Source organism: Blennius ocellaris, assembly GCF_963422515.1.
Source record: "Blennius ocellaris genome assembly, chromosome: 17".
Classification (NCBI taxonomy): Eukaryota; Metazoa; Chordata; class Actinopteri; order Blenniiformes; family Blenniidae; genus Blennius; species Blennius ocellaris.
In genome coordinates, this window is record NC_137666.1 from 26,343,429 (window position 1) to 26,363,465 (window position 20,037).

Genomic DNA, 20,037 nt, shown 5'->3' on the forward strand with positions numbered 1-20,037 from the left:
TAGTGTGGCTATAGATCTATTTTCGCTCTATATTTATATTTTTCTGTTTTATATTGTTCTCTCTGTCAGTATAATTCTATGAATGTTTCCCTCTCTCTCTCTCTCTCTCTCTCTCTCTCTCTCTCTCTCTCTCTCTCTCTCTCTCTCTCTCTCTCTCTCTCTCTCTCTCTCTCTCTCTCTCTCTCTCTCTCTCTCTCTCTCTCTCTCTCTCTCTCTCTCGCTCTCTCGCTCTCTCGCTCTCTCGCTCTCTCGCTCTCTCGCTCTCTCGCTCTCTCGCTCTCTCGCTCTCTCGCTCTCTCGCTCTCTCTCTCTCTCTCTCTCTCTCTCTCTCTCTCTCTCTCTCTCTCTCTCTGTGTGTGTGTGTGTTTCAGAAGAAATCAGAAATATTTGATGGTTAATGTGAGATTTAGTGTTGTATTAAGTATTGATTGATTCAACATTTACCATAAGTCCAGTTTACAAAGTTTAAAAAAGAAAATTCTAGAAAAGATTGTGTGTGTTTAAATTTTCCAACTGTGTAGAGGCAAGAAAAGGGAAGTGAGCTCTTTTAAATGTTTCCACTCGGAGTCAGAGTCTCTTGTAGGTTGCACTTCTCAGCAGAACGTTAGAGTGAATCAACCGTACATTGTTTTGGTCTATTTTTATTGTTTTCACTGTGTGTGTTTGGAAAAAGGACCCGATCTCCTCAGCAGACGTAAGTGCTATTGGAGTTAGGATCATCCTCCCGCACACTAACACTGGTGATGAAACGGGGTTTCTTTCTCAATACGAAAACATGACTCTGTCTGGAAGTTTCCAATGAGCACCTGCACAATCCACAAGCCTTCTGGGAAAATGTTTGTTTATTCTGTTAGTTATTAAATGCTTCTTTCACCACAGTTAGTTTTGGTGTGTGTTTGTAACCATGAGAACTGTTTGCATGTTTACAGATCATATCTGTAAACCAAGAATCTCTCCTGTGTTTTCATGTGACTGGAGCTCCGCTGCGTTCGTCTTGTCTTCCAGGTGATGTTGGCGAGACTAAACAGCAACGAGCGAGTGTTTGCCATCAAGGTGTTGAAGAAGGACATCATTCTGCAGGACGACGACGTGGAGTGCACCATGACGGAGAAGAGGGTTCTGTATCTGGCTCGCGACCATCCGTACCTCACACAGTTATACTGCTGTTTCCAGACCTCGGTGAGCCCACGGTCCAATACACCACTTTTGTCTGCACGAATAACACCTTCACTTTGGACTAATTACAAATCGGAGTTCGTTTAAATCATACTGAGGCCTGCACAAAACCAATGGGTAAAGTTTAAGTTTCACTGAAACACAATCAGGCGAAACCATCAACCAAATGGTAGAAATGTCAAAGAAATCTGCGATAAAAAAAAAAAAAAAAAAAATGTAATCTCTTAAGAGTGGTGACACAACAAAACACTGTGACCCGAGCAAAGAAATCAGTGATGCTGCCATGAAAGATGGCGACCTCATTGCTATCAAACTATCTTCAAAGCCAGTGATTCTCAACCGGGGGTCCGCGGACCCCTAGTGGTCCGTGGTGTAACTGCAAGGGATCCGTGAAAATCAAATATCTCTTTACTGCACATCAACGTGAAATAAAGTGCAATTTGTGGGTAAAAAATGTGCTGCTCTACCTTTTTAATCCTCATCCCACATCGTAGTTGAAGCCAGACTCTGAGCACGTCTGACGTAACTACATCAATGCTTGCCCTGCTTGGACTTCCACGGATTTCAATTTCACAACCCGCGAAACCACCCGTCATCCAACAGTGAGTCAAATTTAAAAAAAAAGAAACAACATGAGCTGGAGGGTGAAAAAGTGGAGCAGGAAAAGCGTCAGTTCAACTGTGACTGGACTGAACAGGTTAGTTTTATATTACCGGCCCTGCTTGATCTGCACTCTGACTGGAGCTTCAGCAAAGTGGATCATCACTTCAACTTTCTGCATGCCTCCAGCTTTAATGCCAACGACGCTCCAAAATCCCGCAGCCGCTAAACAGAAAACATCACATGATACAAGCCCTCTGTGTCTATATGTCAGCATTTGCACAAGAGAGCAACAACGACATCATCGCTGGTTTCATGGAACCTTGAGGAAGCTAGAAACTATTTACTGATGCTGAATTATTAAAAAAAATGTGCAATTAATATGGTTGATGAAGTTTTAAGTCATGACGAGAAAAGCAGGAAAACAGCTGTGGAGGTGTTCAAGGTGCGTTTACACAGAATGACCACAAGTTTGGCACAAATCTCAATTCTTGACCGGATCAGGATTTTGACCTGAATCCTATGATTCAGGGTTGAGGCGTCACGCCATCACAGACAGTCGCCACCTTTTCTCATGAGTTACAAGTAAGAGCAGGACAGGGTGGAGGATCATCGTCGCTATGCACCGTCACCATTATTGTTCCACGGTGTGGCGAACTAATACACAAAGCTGAGCGCTGCGGAGGGCTGCTCTGCGCCGTTGCATTAATCTGTCAGGAATGTGGTGAATCGGGAGAATTTGTTCAATTCAGTTGTGGATTTTGCTATGAGGGATGTGTCCAAGGTGCACCACACCAGAGGAAATGAGAATCACCGTCTCAGGTGGTCTAGTTGAGGGGCAGTGTTCGCCCAGAGCGTAAAACAAGTCAGGTCCACAACTGAGTTTAAAAATATATGACTCCACACGCACCCAGTTATTCTACATCAGCTACTGAACAGTTCACACACTCCAGATCACTCAGCATTCAGAGAAATTCCATGGATTGATCAGAGAGGAGGATGCTGCAGGGAGCGAATGCTGTCACGCTGTATAACACATCAACACGCATCACAACTAATCCGTTATCAGGGATTAGGAAGGAAGCCTCACACTGATCTCCAAAACTTTTCAATCTCAACACATTTCCACAAGCAGTGATATCGAATCCCTCTGTGTTCTGCACTGAAATCATGGATTGCAACTTTTAACTTAATGAAATGAAACACCTTCTAGAGAAATATAAGTTCAGGATGATTTTACCAAAGTTACAGTTTCATAGTTTATTTTTTTACTGTATCTACTCCAGGAGTACTAAATGAAGTAATGTAACAGCAAAGCATGTTTAACCTTTGAAATGAAGAGAACATGACTCATAAAGTTTCATATAGTTTTTTTCTGTACATCCACAAATTGTGTCTTAAGTTGCATTTCTGAAGTATTATTTAAAAGAAGAGATATTGAATGACATATTAGCTGTTTTGTTGCTATTTTTTATAGGATTTTGTTGAAGATTCTGCCTTTTTAGGGTTTTTTTGTTATCGCAATTTTAGCCCTTTTCACTATTTTGCAGTGAGATATGTGTCCTTTTAAAATGAGCCTGGTGTGTGAATAAATTAAAGATAATGTAAAAATGTTGTATTAAGAACTCTTAATACAACTCTTAAGAACGCTTAAGAGTTCCACAGATATGTGACGTTACAACAGTCGTCTCAGCTTGGCTGTAGATCTTGATCTTATGAATCTTCTGTTGTTTACATCCTGCACTTTGCACTTGTTGTTTAGTTAACTGTTATTTTAAACCGACATATTAAAATATTAAGGCCGTGTAGTAAATCACTGACCAATCAGCAGACAGCTCTTCAAACTCAGACCCGTTCCATGGTCCCAGGTACCCCAACGGTAGCGGAAAAGCGACCGCCTTTGGAGAGGTTTGAAGCGGTTGTTTCCGCATTGCTGCGGTGGAAATGCAAACGGACGGTCTGTCCCCGCACTTTTTGTGCGGTGGAAAGGGGCTTAAAAGCTCCCATCACCCTTCAGTCAATGTGAACCTGTTGTTCAGGTTTTTCTGTGCAGTTCCAAACATTGGTCAGCAGAGGGTAGCAGCTTCTCACTCCTCAGGTGAGACGTTGAAGAAAGTAGTGACGTTTCACTGGCAGAGCAGCTCTCATGGCTCACAATCAACAACACTAATCAGCTTTACATAACCTTCACTGACCTATTTCACACATCAAAATATATTTGTAGTGCCTCTGAGACACACACACACACACACACACACACACACACACACACACACACACACACACACACACACACACACACAGTCTGACCTTTTTCACTCCTTGAAACTGCAGGATTTGAGACTGTCCAGCTTCATCTCACTCACTACATTTAAGGAATATGAAAAAAAAGCATAATCTGAAAAATGTTCTTGTTTCCACTTTTTCTTCTTGTTCGTCTTGCTTCCTCCTTCCTGCTTCCTGCTGAATTCGATTTAAAACACGTCTGTAACTAAATGTATTGATATGTATTGCAGTTCTATTCAAAATGGGTCTCTGGCCTCAGTGAGATAACCTGGGTGAACTCAAGTGAAATAAAGACTAAAATAACCTACTGGTGTGAAAGTTAATTATCTCAGGAGCTCCAATAAAAAAAAATACTTTTGTTTTTGTGCAAAAAAGTAACTAAACAATTGATGCACTTTTGAGAAAACCTGAACAACCTGAAGTTTCTTTTTCAAAAATTGGAATTTGAAACTAGGAGTTCTGCAGCCTTCGCTGTGCATGTCTTCTAAAACTCTTCCTCAAAGTTTTGATTTGATGCTAACTTAATTTCACCAGTAAGCAGAAACTAGTGTTCACTGCAATCAGCTGTTTAGTTCGAGGTCTCTGGTGTTATGTCAGCTCATCTCACTAAAATAATGCAGTATAGCTTTTTTTTTCGACAATAAAACACACAAAAAACACATTCTACTGAAGTCCCAATTTTTCCATCCAATAAACATCCATAAAGGTTTTCTGGGAAAAAAAAGATATACTCTATGTAGTGGATAATTTCTGCTCCTCAGTGACGGCCGGAGGTTCGGAAAGATGAAACTGAGACTCAAGGCTTAAGATGCAGAGTGGAATTTATTCAGACGTAAAGCCGGAGCGCTCCCACACCTGATAGACAAAGACACATTCCCCAAACCATCCTCACACACACACAGACATGCACAATCTGACCCCCCCCCCCCCCCCCGACAAACTCTTCCCCGTTGTATATAAAGTTGTTTCCCTGTAATCTCATCCTTCGAGGCCAGTTGCTGGCGCCACCAGTAAAACAACGTTGATTAAGGGGCTCAAATCTAACAACAACGTAACCGGCCTGGGGGGCAGTGACCTGGCAGATGTCATAAATATCAGTGAATACGTAGGCCCGAAATCAAACACATCTTAGATATTCTACAACACTCTAGAAAATAATACATAAAGTACAAGTGGAATCAAATGCTAAATACTCTGAAACATCAATATTTAAACATATCAAATATAAAAATGTGAATTTGTGATGAACAAGCTAATGTTTTGGGTCAACATTGTTTATACGTACGTATGTATGTATGTAGGTGCATTTCTTTATGTTTTAAGTGAAATCCATTTACAATTCATACACAAATAAATACTGAACTGAACAGAACAAACTCCACAAATCAGAAAAATCCATTACTTTTTATTTAAACCTTCATTTTAATTTATTTTTTATAGCTAGTGCCCTCTGATGGACTGTGATTTTTACCTCCCTGCTTCAGCTGCTGCAGACTGACACTGCAGACAGATACTACAGACAGACCCCGCAGACTGATTAGGGCCACTGATGGGAAAAAAATGTGGAGGTTAAAAAAAAAACCCTCATGTGCTTCAGAAAAAAAAAAATCCAAAATAAAAATCGAGATTTTTTTTTTTTTCAGGGAGAAAAAAAAAGGTGTTTTTTTTTAATACAACGTAGAGATTTCTGTCCATCTGTGGATGTGAAAGCACATTAAAACACATAATTCTGACTATGTAGGGTTGTTTACTGCTTATGGACATGTGCTTTTAAATAGAATTTTCTTGTTTAAATAATAAGACTTGTAAGTTTATTAGCCGCCCGGGATCACTGCCTTTGTGCTTCGTCCTCGACGGAGAGCTGCAGACTGCACTGTCTCTTCAATGTCCTCATGCTGATGATGACTGACTGTGTTTATGAGCTGAAGCGTCATTCCACCACTTAATTAAACCGCCTGCGAAGCATTTTGAAGACGTTAACATTAAATTATCCTGGGATCTAGAACATATCAGATATTTGGGGGTAACAATACCAAAAGATCTCACAAAACTGTGTGCCCTAAATTTGATTCCAATAATCCAAAAAGCAAAGGAAGATATCGCAAAGTGGAATTTGATACCAGTAGTTAGCTTTGAGTCTCAAATTGAATCAGTAAAAATTTATATTTTGCCAAGGATTTTATATTTATTTCAGACACTTCCAATAGAAATAACGGGCAAACAGTTCAATGAATGGGACAAATTAATATCATGTTATATATGGCAAGACAAATAGCCCAGAAGAAAACTACTAACTCTTCAACTGGCAAAAAACAAGGGAGGACTCGTGCTCCCCTGTTTAAAAGATCACTATATATCTGCTCAATTGAGGATTTTGTTTTGCTGGTGTAAATTTGACTATCATGCAAGATGGAAGCAAATTGAGGAGAGTATCTCTGGGGAAATTCCAGTACAGGCACGACGAGAGGACAAAAGACTGATTAAACATCTGATGGAAATAAGAAATGGAAGGGTCACATTAGCTCTCAAAACTTGGTTAAGGATCAATTCTAAAGGGAGTTATTTGGAAGAGATGAAGATGTTGGGATGGTGCGCTCATGACCTTGACTTTTACCCAAATAAGTCTGATCTGAGAAGTGGGCTAAAAAGAGCCTCTCTTCATACTACAACCTCTTCCACAGAGGCACTTTGAGAAACTGAGGAGAGAGAATGGATTAGACAACAGTGAACACTATAGATTCCTTCAGGTCAGACATCACCTGAGCAGCTTTATTTCTAACAGACAAAGTGTTTGAAAATCAAATACTGAAAGTTCTTATAAGTGCTTGCAGGGAAGATTTGGGGTTCAAAATAATTTCAAGATTCTATAAGGCACTTCAGGAGGTTAAAACAACGGGCACCATTTACATAAAGCAAAAATGGGAAAGAGCGACCAGTAGCTGTATTACAGCGGAAGACTGGGAAAAGTGCTGTGAATGTCTGTGGTGGGTATCATGCTCAAACTCATTGAGGACGTTTGGCTGCAAAAGTCTGAGCAGATTCTTTATCACCCCTGCCCAAAGTTGTCATCACTCCGGCTCTTCTCGTAGTTGGAGGAACTGTGGAGCCCAGGAAGACAACCACTTTCACTTATTCTGGGCCTGCCTGAAACTGACTTGCTGCGACATGATCCACTAAGACACAGTTGCTATAATTAATCAACTGGAAAGAACTATTGTTTGGATTGTTACAATCCACATCCAGAAATACAAATGTCAAGTACTTATTTGGAATACTAGACTCTAGCGGCCAGAAAGAAAATGGCTTAAACCACACAGCCCATCTGTTAGTGAATGGCGTGATATCACCACAAAATCTTTGTAATGGAGAGAATAATTTTCTCAATCAGGCTTCAGACAGCAAAATTTGACAAAATCCGGAAAGAGTGGAAAACGTTAATTTCCCCAAAACGACCGTCTGTTGTTTCATTTATTTTTCATTTTTGTTCTTTGTAATATATTCCACTTCAATTGCTCATTTTGTAATTGCTTTATTTGTAAAGTACATGTTGTGCAACCCCTATTTTCTTTATTATCATACATTGTAAAACACCCCATGTTCTGTTCTGCCTTTGTGTTATTCATTCTACTTTATTTAAAAAAGAAAAGGAGGATCACTTCTAATGTCGATTTTAAGATGAAGCTTTTGTACTTGTTGTTAAGTGACTCCAAATAAAGAAAATAAAAAAAAAGAGAAAGAAATATGCTAAAAACGTTGACAATGGGAACCCGTAACTATTTTGTCTATCTACTGAGCATGTGCAGAGCAACTATTTACTACGGCCTTCGTTTGCTTGTGCAGTCATTCTGGCTGTTTTAGTGGTTTTGCTTTCTTTATCCGTTTTTAGATAAAGAAGGCAATTTTTGGAAAAAATATTTTGGTATGAATGTAAAATAAAAATGAAAGCCAAATATTTTTATTGATAGAACATTCTGAAAGCTCCATAGAGCCACTATAGAGGAGCTAAAGAGCCACAGGCCGAAGACCTGAAATAAATTAATTCTTTCAATCCATCTTGTTTAGAAGGAACTTAATAACTCTTCACACTGGGAGCTGTGGGGAGCTGCTGGGAGCTGCTGGGTCTACCTCCGGTGATAACCTGTGTCTCTATCCTCCAGATCACAGTATGGTCATTTCCTCCCACAGTTGGAAAAACATGCGCTGGAGCTGAATTGTCCGTTGGTGTGTCGTCTCTGTTTGTGTCCTGTGACGGACTGATATCCAGGTTGAACCCTGCTTTCACCCAGAACCAGCTGGCATCAGCTCCAGCAACACCAAGCTGGAGAAAACTTAGTATCCAATGATATTCATTTACATGTTAAAATATATACGCTTCATAAAAATATTTTTTCACAGGGTGAAAATTCAATATTTATAGTTTTTTCATTGATATCATGGCTGATAAAATCATTGCTATTTAGTTGCCACAGATTCCATTCAGAAGACAGTATGACCTTCAAATAATGACTAATTTACAGTTGCTCTTTGTTTTACTGCAACAAGTCCAAGTCCATTCTGAGAAGGGAAACAATAAGAGCAACTTAGTCATTTTGGACAGTGGTTCCGTTCAGAGAAGAAGTTTCTCCTCGAGTTTCAGCCTAAAGTGAAACAAATGATCCAACTTTCTTCTCGAAATCACAATCCTGCTGGAATGTGTGAAATCGTCTGAGCCACATTGTTCCTCTGTAGACTGATGTTGGTGAAAGCTGCTTGTTTCTGAGGATTGTGAACAAATCAGAAACACAATTTACTACTTATGTATGGGGTTATATTTGTGCTAAAATTCTGAGCGAGCGATGGGAAAATTTGAGCGCAAAAAAATGAATTGTGCAAGCACACTAATAGCATTTTGAGGAAATATTTAAATTGCGCAAAGACAAACTTGAGATTGCGCTCAAAAATAATTTCTGCGCTCAGATTCTTCCTCTGCGCGCTCAACCTCTCTCTATCGCTCAACCTCTCTCTCTCTCTCTCTCGCTCAACCTCTCTCTCTCTCTCTCTCTCGCTCAACCTCTCTCTCTCTCTCGCTCGCTCAAATCTCTCCACCTCCGCTCAAGTCCTGCTGTGCGCTCGCTCAAAACGTGCAAAGCCCAAATGTGACAGACACGGTTGTCCACCAACCGTTTCTGGAAGTGCCTCATAACCGACAAAGAAGAAGAGGGAAAAACAAGCTGCGAGGGAAAACAGAAATAATAATAAAGATAATGATCCTGGATTACAACATGTTTTCCCCCGCAGTTTGTTTTTCCCTCTTCTTCTTCTTTTTCTTCTTCGTTGGTTATGAGGCACTTTCAGAATCCAAAGTAACCAATCAGAATTCAATGCCCGCCCCAAATTTCTGTGATTGGTGGACAACCGTGTCTGTCACATTTGGGCTTTGCACGTTTTGAGCGAGCGCACAGCAGGACTTGAGCGGAGGTGGAGAGATTTGAGCGAGCGATAGAGAGAGAGAGAGAGAGGGAGAGGTTGAGCGATAGAGAGAGAGAGGTTGAGCGAGAGAGAGAGAGAGAGGTTGAGCGCAGAGGAAGAATCTGAGCGCAGAAATGATTTTTGAGCGCAATCTCAAGTTTGTCTTTGCGCAATTTAAATATTTCCTCAAAATGTTATTAGTGTGCTGCACAATTCATTTTTTTGCGCTCAAATTTTCCCATCGCTCGCTCAGAATTTTGGCACAAATATAACCCCATACTTATGGGAAAGTTTTAATGTGCTGCAGGTTTCAATCAAACATATTCTGGTTTAGAAACTGCATTTCTATACATTTATTAATAAAATGACCTCTTTTAGTAGATTAAATGCTAGGAAAAAAAATCTATTTTACATTCTACAACTCTCCACACGATGGGCTTGTTCAAGATATATTTTAATGTATTTGCAAAATGTTGACTGGTCTTGCAAATAGTTTTTATGTCTTTATATTTATTAAAACAATGTTTTTTCTTTGCGACGTAACTGAAGTGTTACTAAATTATAACACTTAAATTTATATAACACTTAATTAATCAAATTGAAACATTTTTCAGAAGCTTTTTTGGGGGGGGAAAACAAAGTGCCTTATTTATGAAAACTGGAGTTTAAACCCAATCATAGTTCAGATGAACCGTTACCTTCTTGGGGATTTAACACGACAGAGTTTTTGAGTGAAAACGCTAAACTTTTGTTGCGTTGTGGGTGTTTGTTTACAAGACAACGGTGCCGGAGTCACTGAAAATGTAAATTTTAGAAAATGGGGGGTAAACTACTGCTACTGTAGTAAATAGTTGTTCTGCACATGCTCAGTAGCTGGACAATAACAACAAGTCATGACTCCCAGTCCATATTCTCCTGGGACTTGGTTGTTTTATAGTCGCCGGAACAACTCTCCAACTCCATAGTCTGTCCATACCAATGTTTGTGTCCTCCTACCGACCAATCACAGACAAATATCAAACATCTGCAACATCGATGTCTTTATACTGTCACAAACATTCAATAATATTAAAAATAATGACAGATACGGAAAGTTGAACTGGTCGTGAAGAAAAGAGCGGAACTTATGACACATTATTGGACAATTCTTCAGCCGATTCTCCAGTCGGAGATTTACTGTCCGTGAGCGCAGAGGAAGGGAGTGGCGCTTGTGCTTTTGTCGCTGGAACATCATTTTTCTTTTACGAAATGAAATGTCTCTGGAAAGCTGCACCTCAAGTGGCCACCTTATACAACGTGAAGGGAGGCCAGTTGTGACCAAGCTTATCTGCAAGTGATTTGCAAATTTAAATGAAAATTAAATAGCATTTATTCATGCAGTAATTAGAGTATTTAGAGTAGTCGGGTTAGAATGTGGTAAGAAGTGCATTCACTTGTGAAGTCTGTCATTTGGCTTCACAGGTAGCAAATAAAAGGGAAAAGGGTTTGATGTGGGCCGCCGGCCACCAGTTGCTCCTGTCTGCTGTCATGTTGAACTGCTGCTTCCATTTTAATATTTGAACAGAGAATTTGGTGATTTGTTGTACTGCTCTTCCAGCTTATGCCTGTTCATACAAAGTCTTGAATTCGATAAAGAAAACTAAACAAAAATCTGAAATAATACAAACAAGATGTGACCTTTGACTATGAATGGCATTTCCTCATGAGACTGTAGAAATGTGCAGCCATCAAAGTGCTGCTGCTGCTGCTGCTTTCTTATTCTGCCCAACACATGCCTATGAGACCTTTGTGGAGTTAAAACGGGGGCTGATTCAAACCCGCAGACTGTCCCTGAATGTCCCGATCACCGAGGACATCTTATGATCACGTCTGTAAATCACGTCCTCCCGCAGTGTTTTTCCCCAGGCCATTTTCCACATCGCCTATCGACCATAACCTGTAATGAGAAAGAAAAATGTATGACTTTGATCAGTATTTTACACTTTTTTTCCCTCCCCTGTAAGTTTAAACAGCGGCCGGTTGCACAGATATCCATTATCCGGATGGGACATTTATGAGGAGCACTCATGTAACACCCAGGAAGTAATCTGAGTGGGTGCCTGGCTGCTGGTTCTGCTGCTGGTTAATGAGCTGCCTGTGAGGCTGCCGCGGTCTGGGTTCACACGTGTTCACGTCCTCTGCTGATTTATACGGCAGGACCGCCTCTTCTTCGTGATGGAGTTTGTGAATGGCGGAGACCTCATGTTCCACATCCAGAAGTCCAGGAAGTTTGAAGAGGGCAGAGCGCGGTTCTACACGGCGGAGATCACCTCCGCCCTCATGTTCCTGCACAACAAAGGCATCATCTACAGGTTTGATCCAGACTAAACAAGTTTCCACATTACTGCCGTCTGCTGACACTGTTGCTGTTTCACCCTGATGATTATCCCGTTATTTTTGCAATTTCAAAGACCGTCTGTATTCTGTCTTTTCCCAAATACAGTCTCAATCTCAGTGACTCAAAATCATATTAACATGATATTTTGTTAAAGGGAAATGGCACAAGTGGAAATAATTCCACAGCTTGGAAAAGCTGTTCATGTGCTTCTCAAAAAATAGAATGGAAGACTTTATTTTTCTTATAATTTAATTCACACTGTGATACTTCCACACATTTCACATTTATTGTTAATAGTTTATTTAGTGCTGTCAATTGATAAAAAAAAACTAATTGCATAATTTACTGTAATTAATTGTGATTAATCGCATTGTTTTTCTACTAAAGCTTGTAATAATATTTATTCAGGTAAAACTGTGGAATTAATGTCGACTCAGCACACAGAGACTATATTTATATTCGAAGACTATTTTTATAACATCCTTTTAGCTTTTGGTGAAACTGTTTCTCTCCAAGATTAGCAAAATAATAAAAACATAAAATTAATGAATTAATAAACATCTAACATAAGTCTGGGTTTTGTTAGAGTGCAGGTCCACCACTTTGAAAGTTTGAATATTTCTAGAAACAAAGTTGTGAATTTATTACATGAACAAGGTGACAATAGTATACTATAATGCACACACACACACACACACACACACACACACACACACACACACACACACACACACACACACACACACACACACAGTATAGAGAAGAGCCAGGGAAAGAGGAGACATTAATATTTTACCAGTATTTCCTCCAGTTTTAGCAGTATGGTGGCTCCTGGTCAACCAACATGGCAACCTGCTGTTTAGCGGCAGAATTACTACTGTGGTCGTAAAATTCCGCTTTTCAAAGTAAAGCTAATGACTTTCACTTTCTCAATCAGTCGTCAGGGAAATTTTTAAAGTGAAGCTTTCTGCCTTAATATTAATCCACTAGGTATTATGCTACTCTGTTGTTGCAGTGCTGCATCCAGAGACGCTGCTCATTCTGCTGCTCCAGTAAGGGAGGGATAAGAAAAACATAAGTAAACAAATCTACGTTAATTACATTCCATTTTTAAAAAAAATTTAATGTTTCAAATCAATTAAATTAACGTGTTACTTTTGGCAACACTAATGTTATTACATAAATTGAGATATTTCACATCTTTTTGTGTCATCCTCTGCCATCTTAGCTCATAAGTCAAAAATACTCAAAATATTAGAACATTTCACAAAATCTGATGGTTGACCTCATTTTTAAACTAATTATGACAAATTATGGTATCATTTTAAAGTTTAGCTTTAAGGTATAAAATGTTATATTTGTTATTGAATACTTTGGGTCATATTGATTAACATAGTTCCACATAACCTCACAGTTTAGTTGATTCCTTATTGTATATCCACTAAAGTCTGTAAGTTATCCAACTCCTCAGCTTGTTCTGTCTTGCAATACAAGTTAGAACCAGAAGGTGGTGTATTGAGTCACAGTTTCTGAATTAGTTATTCGGTGTAGTTGACTGAAGCTCTTAATGATTACACAAATTGATTGACATCATTACTGATCACAAGTTATCCCAGTTTGAGGTTTAGCCATTAAAGAAGAAACAAGTGATTTTGTCGCATGAACATGTTCGTCATGAGAAATCTAAAGTTTCTGTCTAGAATTGCATGTTTGACCCCTAAAGTCAAATCTTCTCCATAAAATGAAGCTCCGCAACATCAACTGAAAAGGTGAACCACAACTATCAAACCCGGGCCAGGAAGAGCTGGGGCAAAGTGATTCAACACTGCCACCTGGTGGACAACAGTGGCATGACTTTCATATGAGAGTTATACTTTAAATATTTGCACTGCAAGTATAGATTTATCAGCTCCTGCTGTTAAGCTTGTGTTAACTCGATCTTTTTGAGTCCTTCAAATGTTTGGAGAGGAAAGAGGCTCCTGCCTCTTGCAGGATGCATCATAAGAGCAAACAGTAAATCCTGAGTTATATTTAGATCCATATGTCCTGCGTCAGTCACACCACATAGCATGACTGCTTAAGAGGCTGCACACACTTTGCATGCTCACTTTATAACAACCAGCTTAAATCGCAGGAGGAACTAGAACATCCTGCTAAATAAAATAAACTATAAACTCTGTTGTGTAATGTGCATGTCCTCTTATGGATGCATTGTAGGATTACGTTCTTGTTTTCCCTTTTTTCTTCAAAACAAGTCAAATAATGTGGTAAATAAAGATGTACCTTCCCAATCTGAGGCCACAACTTTTGCTCTGAGGAGAGTCAGTTTCATACAGAACTAGTGAAGGTAAACACTGTGTCATGAAAAGCTCTGTGCTGTTACGTAATCTGGCGCTTAACAAGTCTGCAACAAACTCTCCATTCATGCTCTGCAGCTGAGTCTTTTTATTTGTAGTGTCACCATTTTGTTCTCCTTCATCGTGACGGAGAACCATGAAATATTCAACAATGGTCCAGTTTAAAAAAAAAACTAAAACCTTTCAGCTCATCCTGAAACTAAAGGTTGTGCTAAACATTAATTAAACATTAAGTATCACAGCTGTTTACTGGAGCTCATCTCAAACAACTAATTCTCCGAGACCGTGACTCTTTGTCCACATGTACTGTTGACGTTAAACCATAGTGATTAAAAAAAACCCAAAAGAAGTACTCAGAGTCATCTGTGCGTCACAGTTCTTGTCATTACTTCCTCCTTTCTTCTCAGGAAATTTTCATATTTGTACAACTGTCTCTCACTGGATGTAATGGGGCTCACAGTCGTCAGTGCTCCAGCTTTTACTCTGAAGGGTCTCATTGTTACTGTTGTTGTTGTTGTTGTTGTTGTTGTAGTTGTAGTAGTTGTGGTTGTATTGGCAGTAGATCTAATCGAAGCAGTACAGCAGTAGTACTTCAGTTCTTCTCCTCCAGCCATCTCCAAACACCTCATACTGACAGTCTTATCACACACTTGCACGCTGATGGTGACGGCTTCCATACGACACACTGACATGAGAACCAGAGCCGGGGATTGAACCCACAACCTTGTGGTAGAAATGTTTCCCCCTGTACCAACTGAACCACTTCTACTATAATAGTATTAGTAGCAGTACAGACAGTGAGATAGTAGTAACTATATTTACTGTAGGTTTTGTAGTTGAAGTAGTAGATGTAGTAGCAGCAGCACTAGTAATAGCACAAGTCTCTGTAGTACTAATGGTAGGTGTAGTTGCAGTATTAGTTGTATAGCGATAGTAGTACATAAAGTAGAAGCATTGGTAATTGAAGTTTTATCAGTGGTAGTTGCTTAGTAACAGTCATAGCAGAAGCAGTAGATGTAGTGTCGTAGTTGGAGTAATGGTAGTCATAGAAGTATTTTCTATATTTGACATAGCTGTAGTAGTACTTTAGATAGCAGCTGTATTTTTCATAGTGGGAGTACTTTGAATAATTGTAGCTGCAGTAACATTAGACATAGTAGTAGTAGTAGTAGTAGTGCGGTAGCGTCAATAGTACTAGTTATAGCAGTCGTAGCAGAATAAGCCATATTTGTACTAACAGTATTATAAGTAATAATAGTATTACTAGCTATAACAGCGAAAGCAGTGGTAGCAATTGTAGTAACATTGGTAATTGCAATTATAGCACCAGTAGTAACACTCATAGCAGACGCTGTAGTAGTGCTCTATATACAATAGTATTATCTGTACCACAGATGTAACAGTGGTAGTAGTAGTCTTAGTTACATCAGCATTGGTAATAGCAGAAGTATCTGTAGTAATATTAGTAGCAGAAGCAGTAAACGTGGTAGTAATGTAACAGTAGTAGATGTAACATTGTACTAGCAGTAGTAATAACAGCACTGGTTATAACAGTGGTAGTACCAGCAGTAGTAATCATGATTTTGATAAGTCATTGAATCAATATTCATATTAACAGTAAAACTGGCTAAAGAAGTAGCTGTAGTAGTAGTACTAGTACTAGTAGTGATAATTGTAGGGATATTTAAAGTTGTAGCACTGGAGATTGTACTTTTAGCAGTACTAGTAGTAGTAGTAGTAACACTAATTGTGGTGGAAGCAGCAACAGTCGTAGTAGTAGTAGTAGTAGTAGTAGTAGTAGTAGTAGTGCTAAATTTAACAGTAGTAATATCTTTAGTGACAGTATTACTTGTTAGACTCGTTGTTGCAGTTATGATAAATAACACCAGCATTTGTGAAGGACCCACCCACCAGGAACCTGCTTAAAAACATAATAATCATGATTCACAAGATGGAGATATTGACTTCTACACTAAGACTACAAAAAGAAAAAGGAGAGGAATACTGGGAAAAAATGGGATAGCATCAAAAACTCTCAAGGACTGTGTATATTTGAGTACATAATCTAGCAAAACCTGTGCATTGCTCCTACTTGTTGATTACAGTATGTATATATATATATATATATATATATATATATATATATATACTTCCCTGAGTTGTTTTTTATGTTCATGCATATTGTTTGAAAAAGCAAAAAAAAAGTCAAAATTTAAGTTTCAAGCATCAGCATTTGTAATAGCAGAAGTATCTGTAGTAATGGTAGTTGTCATGGTTTTGATATTAGTTGGATTCATAAAAGTAGTTTACATATTAGACCTAACGACTAGTAATAGTGGGAGTACTTTAACTAGTAGTAGCTGTAGTAACAGCAGTAGTAATATATGTTTTAGTGTGGTAGCATTAGTTATCACAGTGGAGTTGTAGGAGTACTTATGGTTTTGGTAGAAGTAGCAGTCATAGAAGTAATTTTCCTATTAATATCAGCTGTCGCAGTAGATGTTGTAGTAGAAGCTATAGTAGTGGTAGCAATACTAGTTATAACAGTAGTTGTAGCATTATCAGTACAGTAGTAGTAGTAGTAGTAATAGTAATCAAAAACAACTGACATGCTCTCCAACAGAAATATTGTTTCTGACTTTGACTGCTCTTGTTGTCGTCAATAAGCTGGTTTGTGTGCTGTGGTGTGGAGTGGCGTGTGAGCTTTGGATCTCATTCATTTAGCTGCTGGACACACACACACACACACACACACACACACACACACACACACACACACACACACACACGTATACACAATTACTTTCATACACTTAAACTGTAAATCAGACTTTTTAACTCCAACTTTAATCTTTGAGCTCAATGAGCTCATGAGTCAGTGTTACACAATCAGAAGAAAAGAGCGACTCACATTAAGCCACAGACCGGCGAGTGACCAGCACTCGGTCGCTGTGTCTCTGTGTCTCGGTGTTGATCACTCTGTTTCATCAACCATCTGTAGGTACAAACAGAAAACACAAACATCCCCTGCCAGAAAACCCCGAGCGTGTGCCGGTTCAGGCCGTCTTCTGGAAGTGACCTTGGCATGAGGTCGGGTCACCTGATCACAGATTAGAGCTGGGCTCTGCAGCACTCACTCAGCAGCACTAATCCCTCTGTCAGATGACAAAGCACCAGCTGACGTGAGCCCGGAGCGGCACATTTTTCCACCGTTTGGCTACGAAGGCATTCAAGTGCAAGAGATACAGCTTCAGCATCAACATAGTCCAATCTCTTCTGCTTCTGACAATCCTGCTTTGTCCTGAGAGGAGTGACAGTGTGTGTTCTTAAGCATCAAGCTACGGGTTCATTTCCCTTTAGTTAGCCTCTCGAGTTTCTTTCACCTGTCCCACAAGAAAGAGAAAGACGGAAACAGAAAAGAGAAATTGGCGCCATGGGAGCAGAATATAAATATTGACATTAGAGCAGTTTTTCCTTCTTTCCCGGCAGAGCCGTCATCTGCATGTTAAAACCTTTTCTTAATGCTCTGGCATTTATCTGTTGCTGTCGCTCTCTGCTTCTCTGCTACAACACTTTCTCTGTCCTCGGATAACTTCCCCCTTTTCCTGTCACATTTTCTTCTTCCAGGCAGAATTAGAAAGTCAAATATCTACAGACAGAGCACACAGTTTGACTGTGCTTCACTTTGTTTTGCTACAGTTGCTTTTGCAAAGATTTTCAAATCGTTGAAAAGTTAATTACTTTGTCAGTTATTTCTAATTTAATATAAAGTAAAAACTTTCCAGTTTGAAGGAATAGCAAAAAAGAGTCTTCTGAATTAGTTTGATTAGATTAATTATACGTTTTCTCTTTTCTTCCGTTCCGGCAAGTAAGCTTTCATCAACGTAATATTTTGTATGTTTAGACGGTGACCTGATATTTGCTGATGAAGACGGGAGAATGCCGTCCAAAAAAACATTACATAGAAAAAGCCTACTTGGCTGAACAGAAGAAAAGCGATTTCCTACATGTTGTCAAATATTCTAACATTCTGAGATATTTGGCTTTTTGATGATGTTGATATTATTTTTGGGTGAAAAGTTGTGTAAGAATTCAGTTTATAACTTTAAAATACATGAAAGTTTTACAGTTTTTGAGGATAAAATTACAGCCAAAGAATTTACTTTTACATTAATTCAAATGAGCTGTTAGCTGCGATTTTATTGTTTGTTTATTTGGCCTATATCTTTTTTCAAGCCAGCTCATTTAGTAACCTTATTCTCTCAACTACTTGTATTTAATTTAATGTAGTTACATCTGGGTTTTTTTCCTGTTTGGATTTGTGTTCAACTCGTTTTATCTGAAACTTTAATTCCTCACTCCTGAAATAAACGTAATGTTTTGTCTTGTGTTCACAGTTTTGTCATATTTGTTTGTTTTGTCTGTTTCTGTCTTTTGTAGAGCGCTTTGAGTTGATCTGCATGAAAACTTTACTGTATTCCAACACAGACGTTTCTCCTCTTTGTTCCTTTGTCTTTCATTGCAGGGATCTTAAGCTGGACAACGTCCTCCTGGACAGGGACGGCCACTGTAAGCTGGCAGATTTTGGCATGTGCAAAGAGGGCGTTGTTCAGGGCGTGACCACCGGGACGTTCTGTGGGACGCCAGATTATATCGCCCCCGAGGTCAGTTTCCAAATCAACAACATGAACTATATGAAAGTATTCCGTACGTCCATCCCTCTTTATTTTGCTTGAAGTCACTAAGACGTCACACATTCACATTTACTGCAGGTTCAATTCCCAAGTGACATGTTTTGTGACTGTTGAGGAAACTTGTGGATGCTCAGGGAGAACATGCAAACTCCTCGCTGCTGCATGTGAATATTCTTACAATGTGGTGCGACTATACGACAGCAACATGCAGCCTCGTGCTGTTTGAAATAATTTCTCAATATTATAAACACCGAAGTACTTGAAATGATTACAGACTGTGATGACATTTTCACCCACAGCAGCAGAGATCAGCAGCTTGTCAAGAGTAGCTCAATAATTCACGAGGTTGATTGATGGAATGAATGACTGGCTGGATGCATGAGTGAGTGATTGGATTATGGATTATACTCATGTTTCTAACATAATCCAATATACACATTGTCATCAGATTACCACAGTAATGGAATGAATATTAATCCAGTCTATAGTAATAAATCATTAGTTTGAGAATTGACTGGATGGAGCAAAAAGCAAGTTTTGTTTTTTCCTTATAATGTCAACATTTCATTCAAACGAGGAGGAAAATAAAAGAAAAACATATTCTCTTTCAATGATGCAGGTGTTTTTAACTTTTTTTTTAACAGACGGTCTTTTATTAATGCATCTATACATCTCCTGTTGACGCATAATTAAAGTCTAACCATTAAAAAGTGCATTAAGTGGGTTTTGAGTTCGTTTAGCATCAGATGGCAGAATGTAGATTTTGCACACTGCTCATTTAAACAAACACGTCATTCAGGTGTGTCAGAGCTTTTCGTTGCGTCTGTTTGAATGAAGAAACAGAAGCAGTTGTGTTCGGCCTCCTGCTGTCCAGGTTCTCTGAGTTCATAAAGTTTTCTGTGTGAGACTCCCTCCATCGCTCCAGCTCAAGAAAAACAACTCCTCACTTCAAACCCTCACCTGACTGACTGGAAAGCACCTGTGAGGTCGACTGATTTGCGTGTTTTGGCATGTCTGGATTTATGAAAGGCTGCTTTGCTCTCCTCCACACTCTCTCCTCAGTGCTGGTTTATTTACACTCTTATCCAACACATCCTCC

At 39.2% G+C, this 20,037-nt stretch overlaps 1 protein-coding gene across 2 annotated transcripts in view; it reads left to right on the forward strand.

Moving 5' to 3' along the window:
- prkcha (protein kinase C, eta, a) overlaps positions 1-20,037 on the forward strand; it is a 40,797-nt gene that overhangs the window by 12,056 nt on the left and 8,704 nt on the right. For both annotated transcript variants that reach the window (XM_080513254.1, XM_080513255.1), the window contains exons 9-11: positions 1,006-1,179; positions 11,707-11,861; positions 18,770-18,908. In XM_080513254.1, coding sequence (XP_080369380.1) covers positions 1,006-1,179; positions 11,707-11,861; positions 18,770-18,908 — 468 coding nt within the window. The remainder of the gene's footprint in view (positions 1-1,005; positions 1,180-11,706; positions 11,862-18,769; positions 18,909-20,037) is intronic.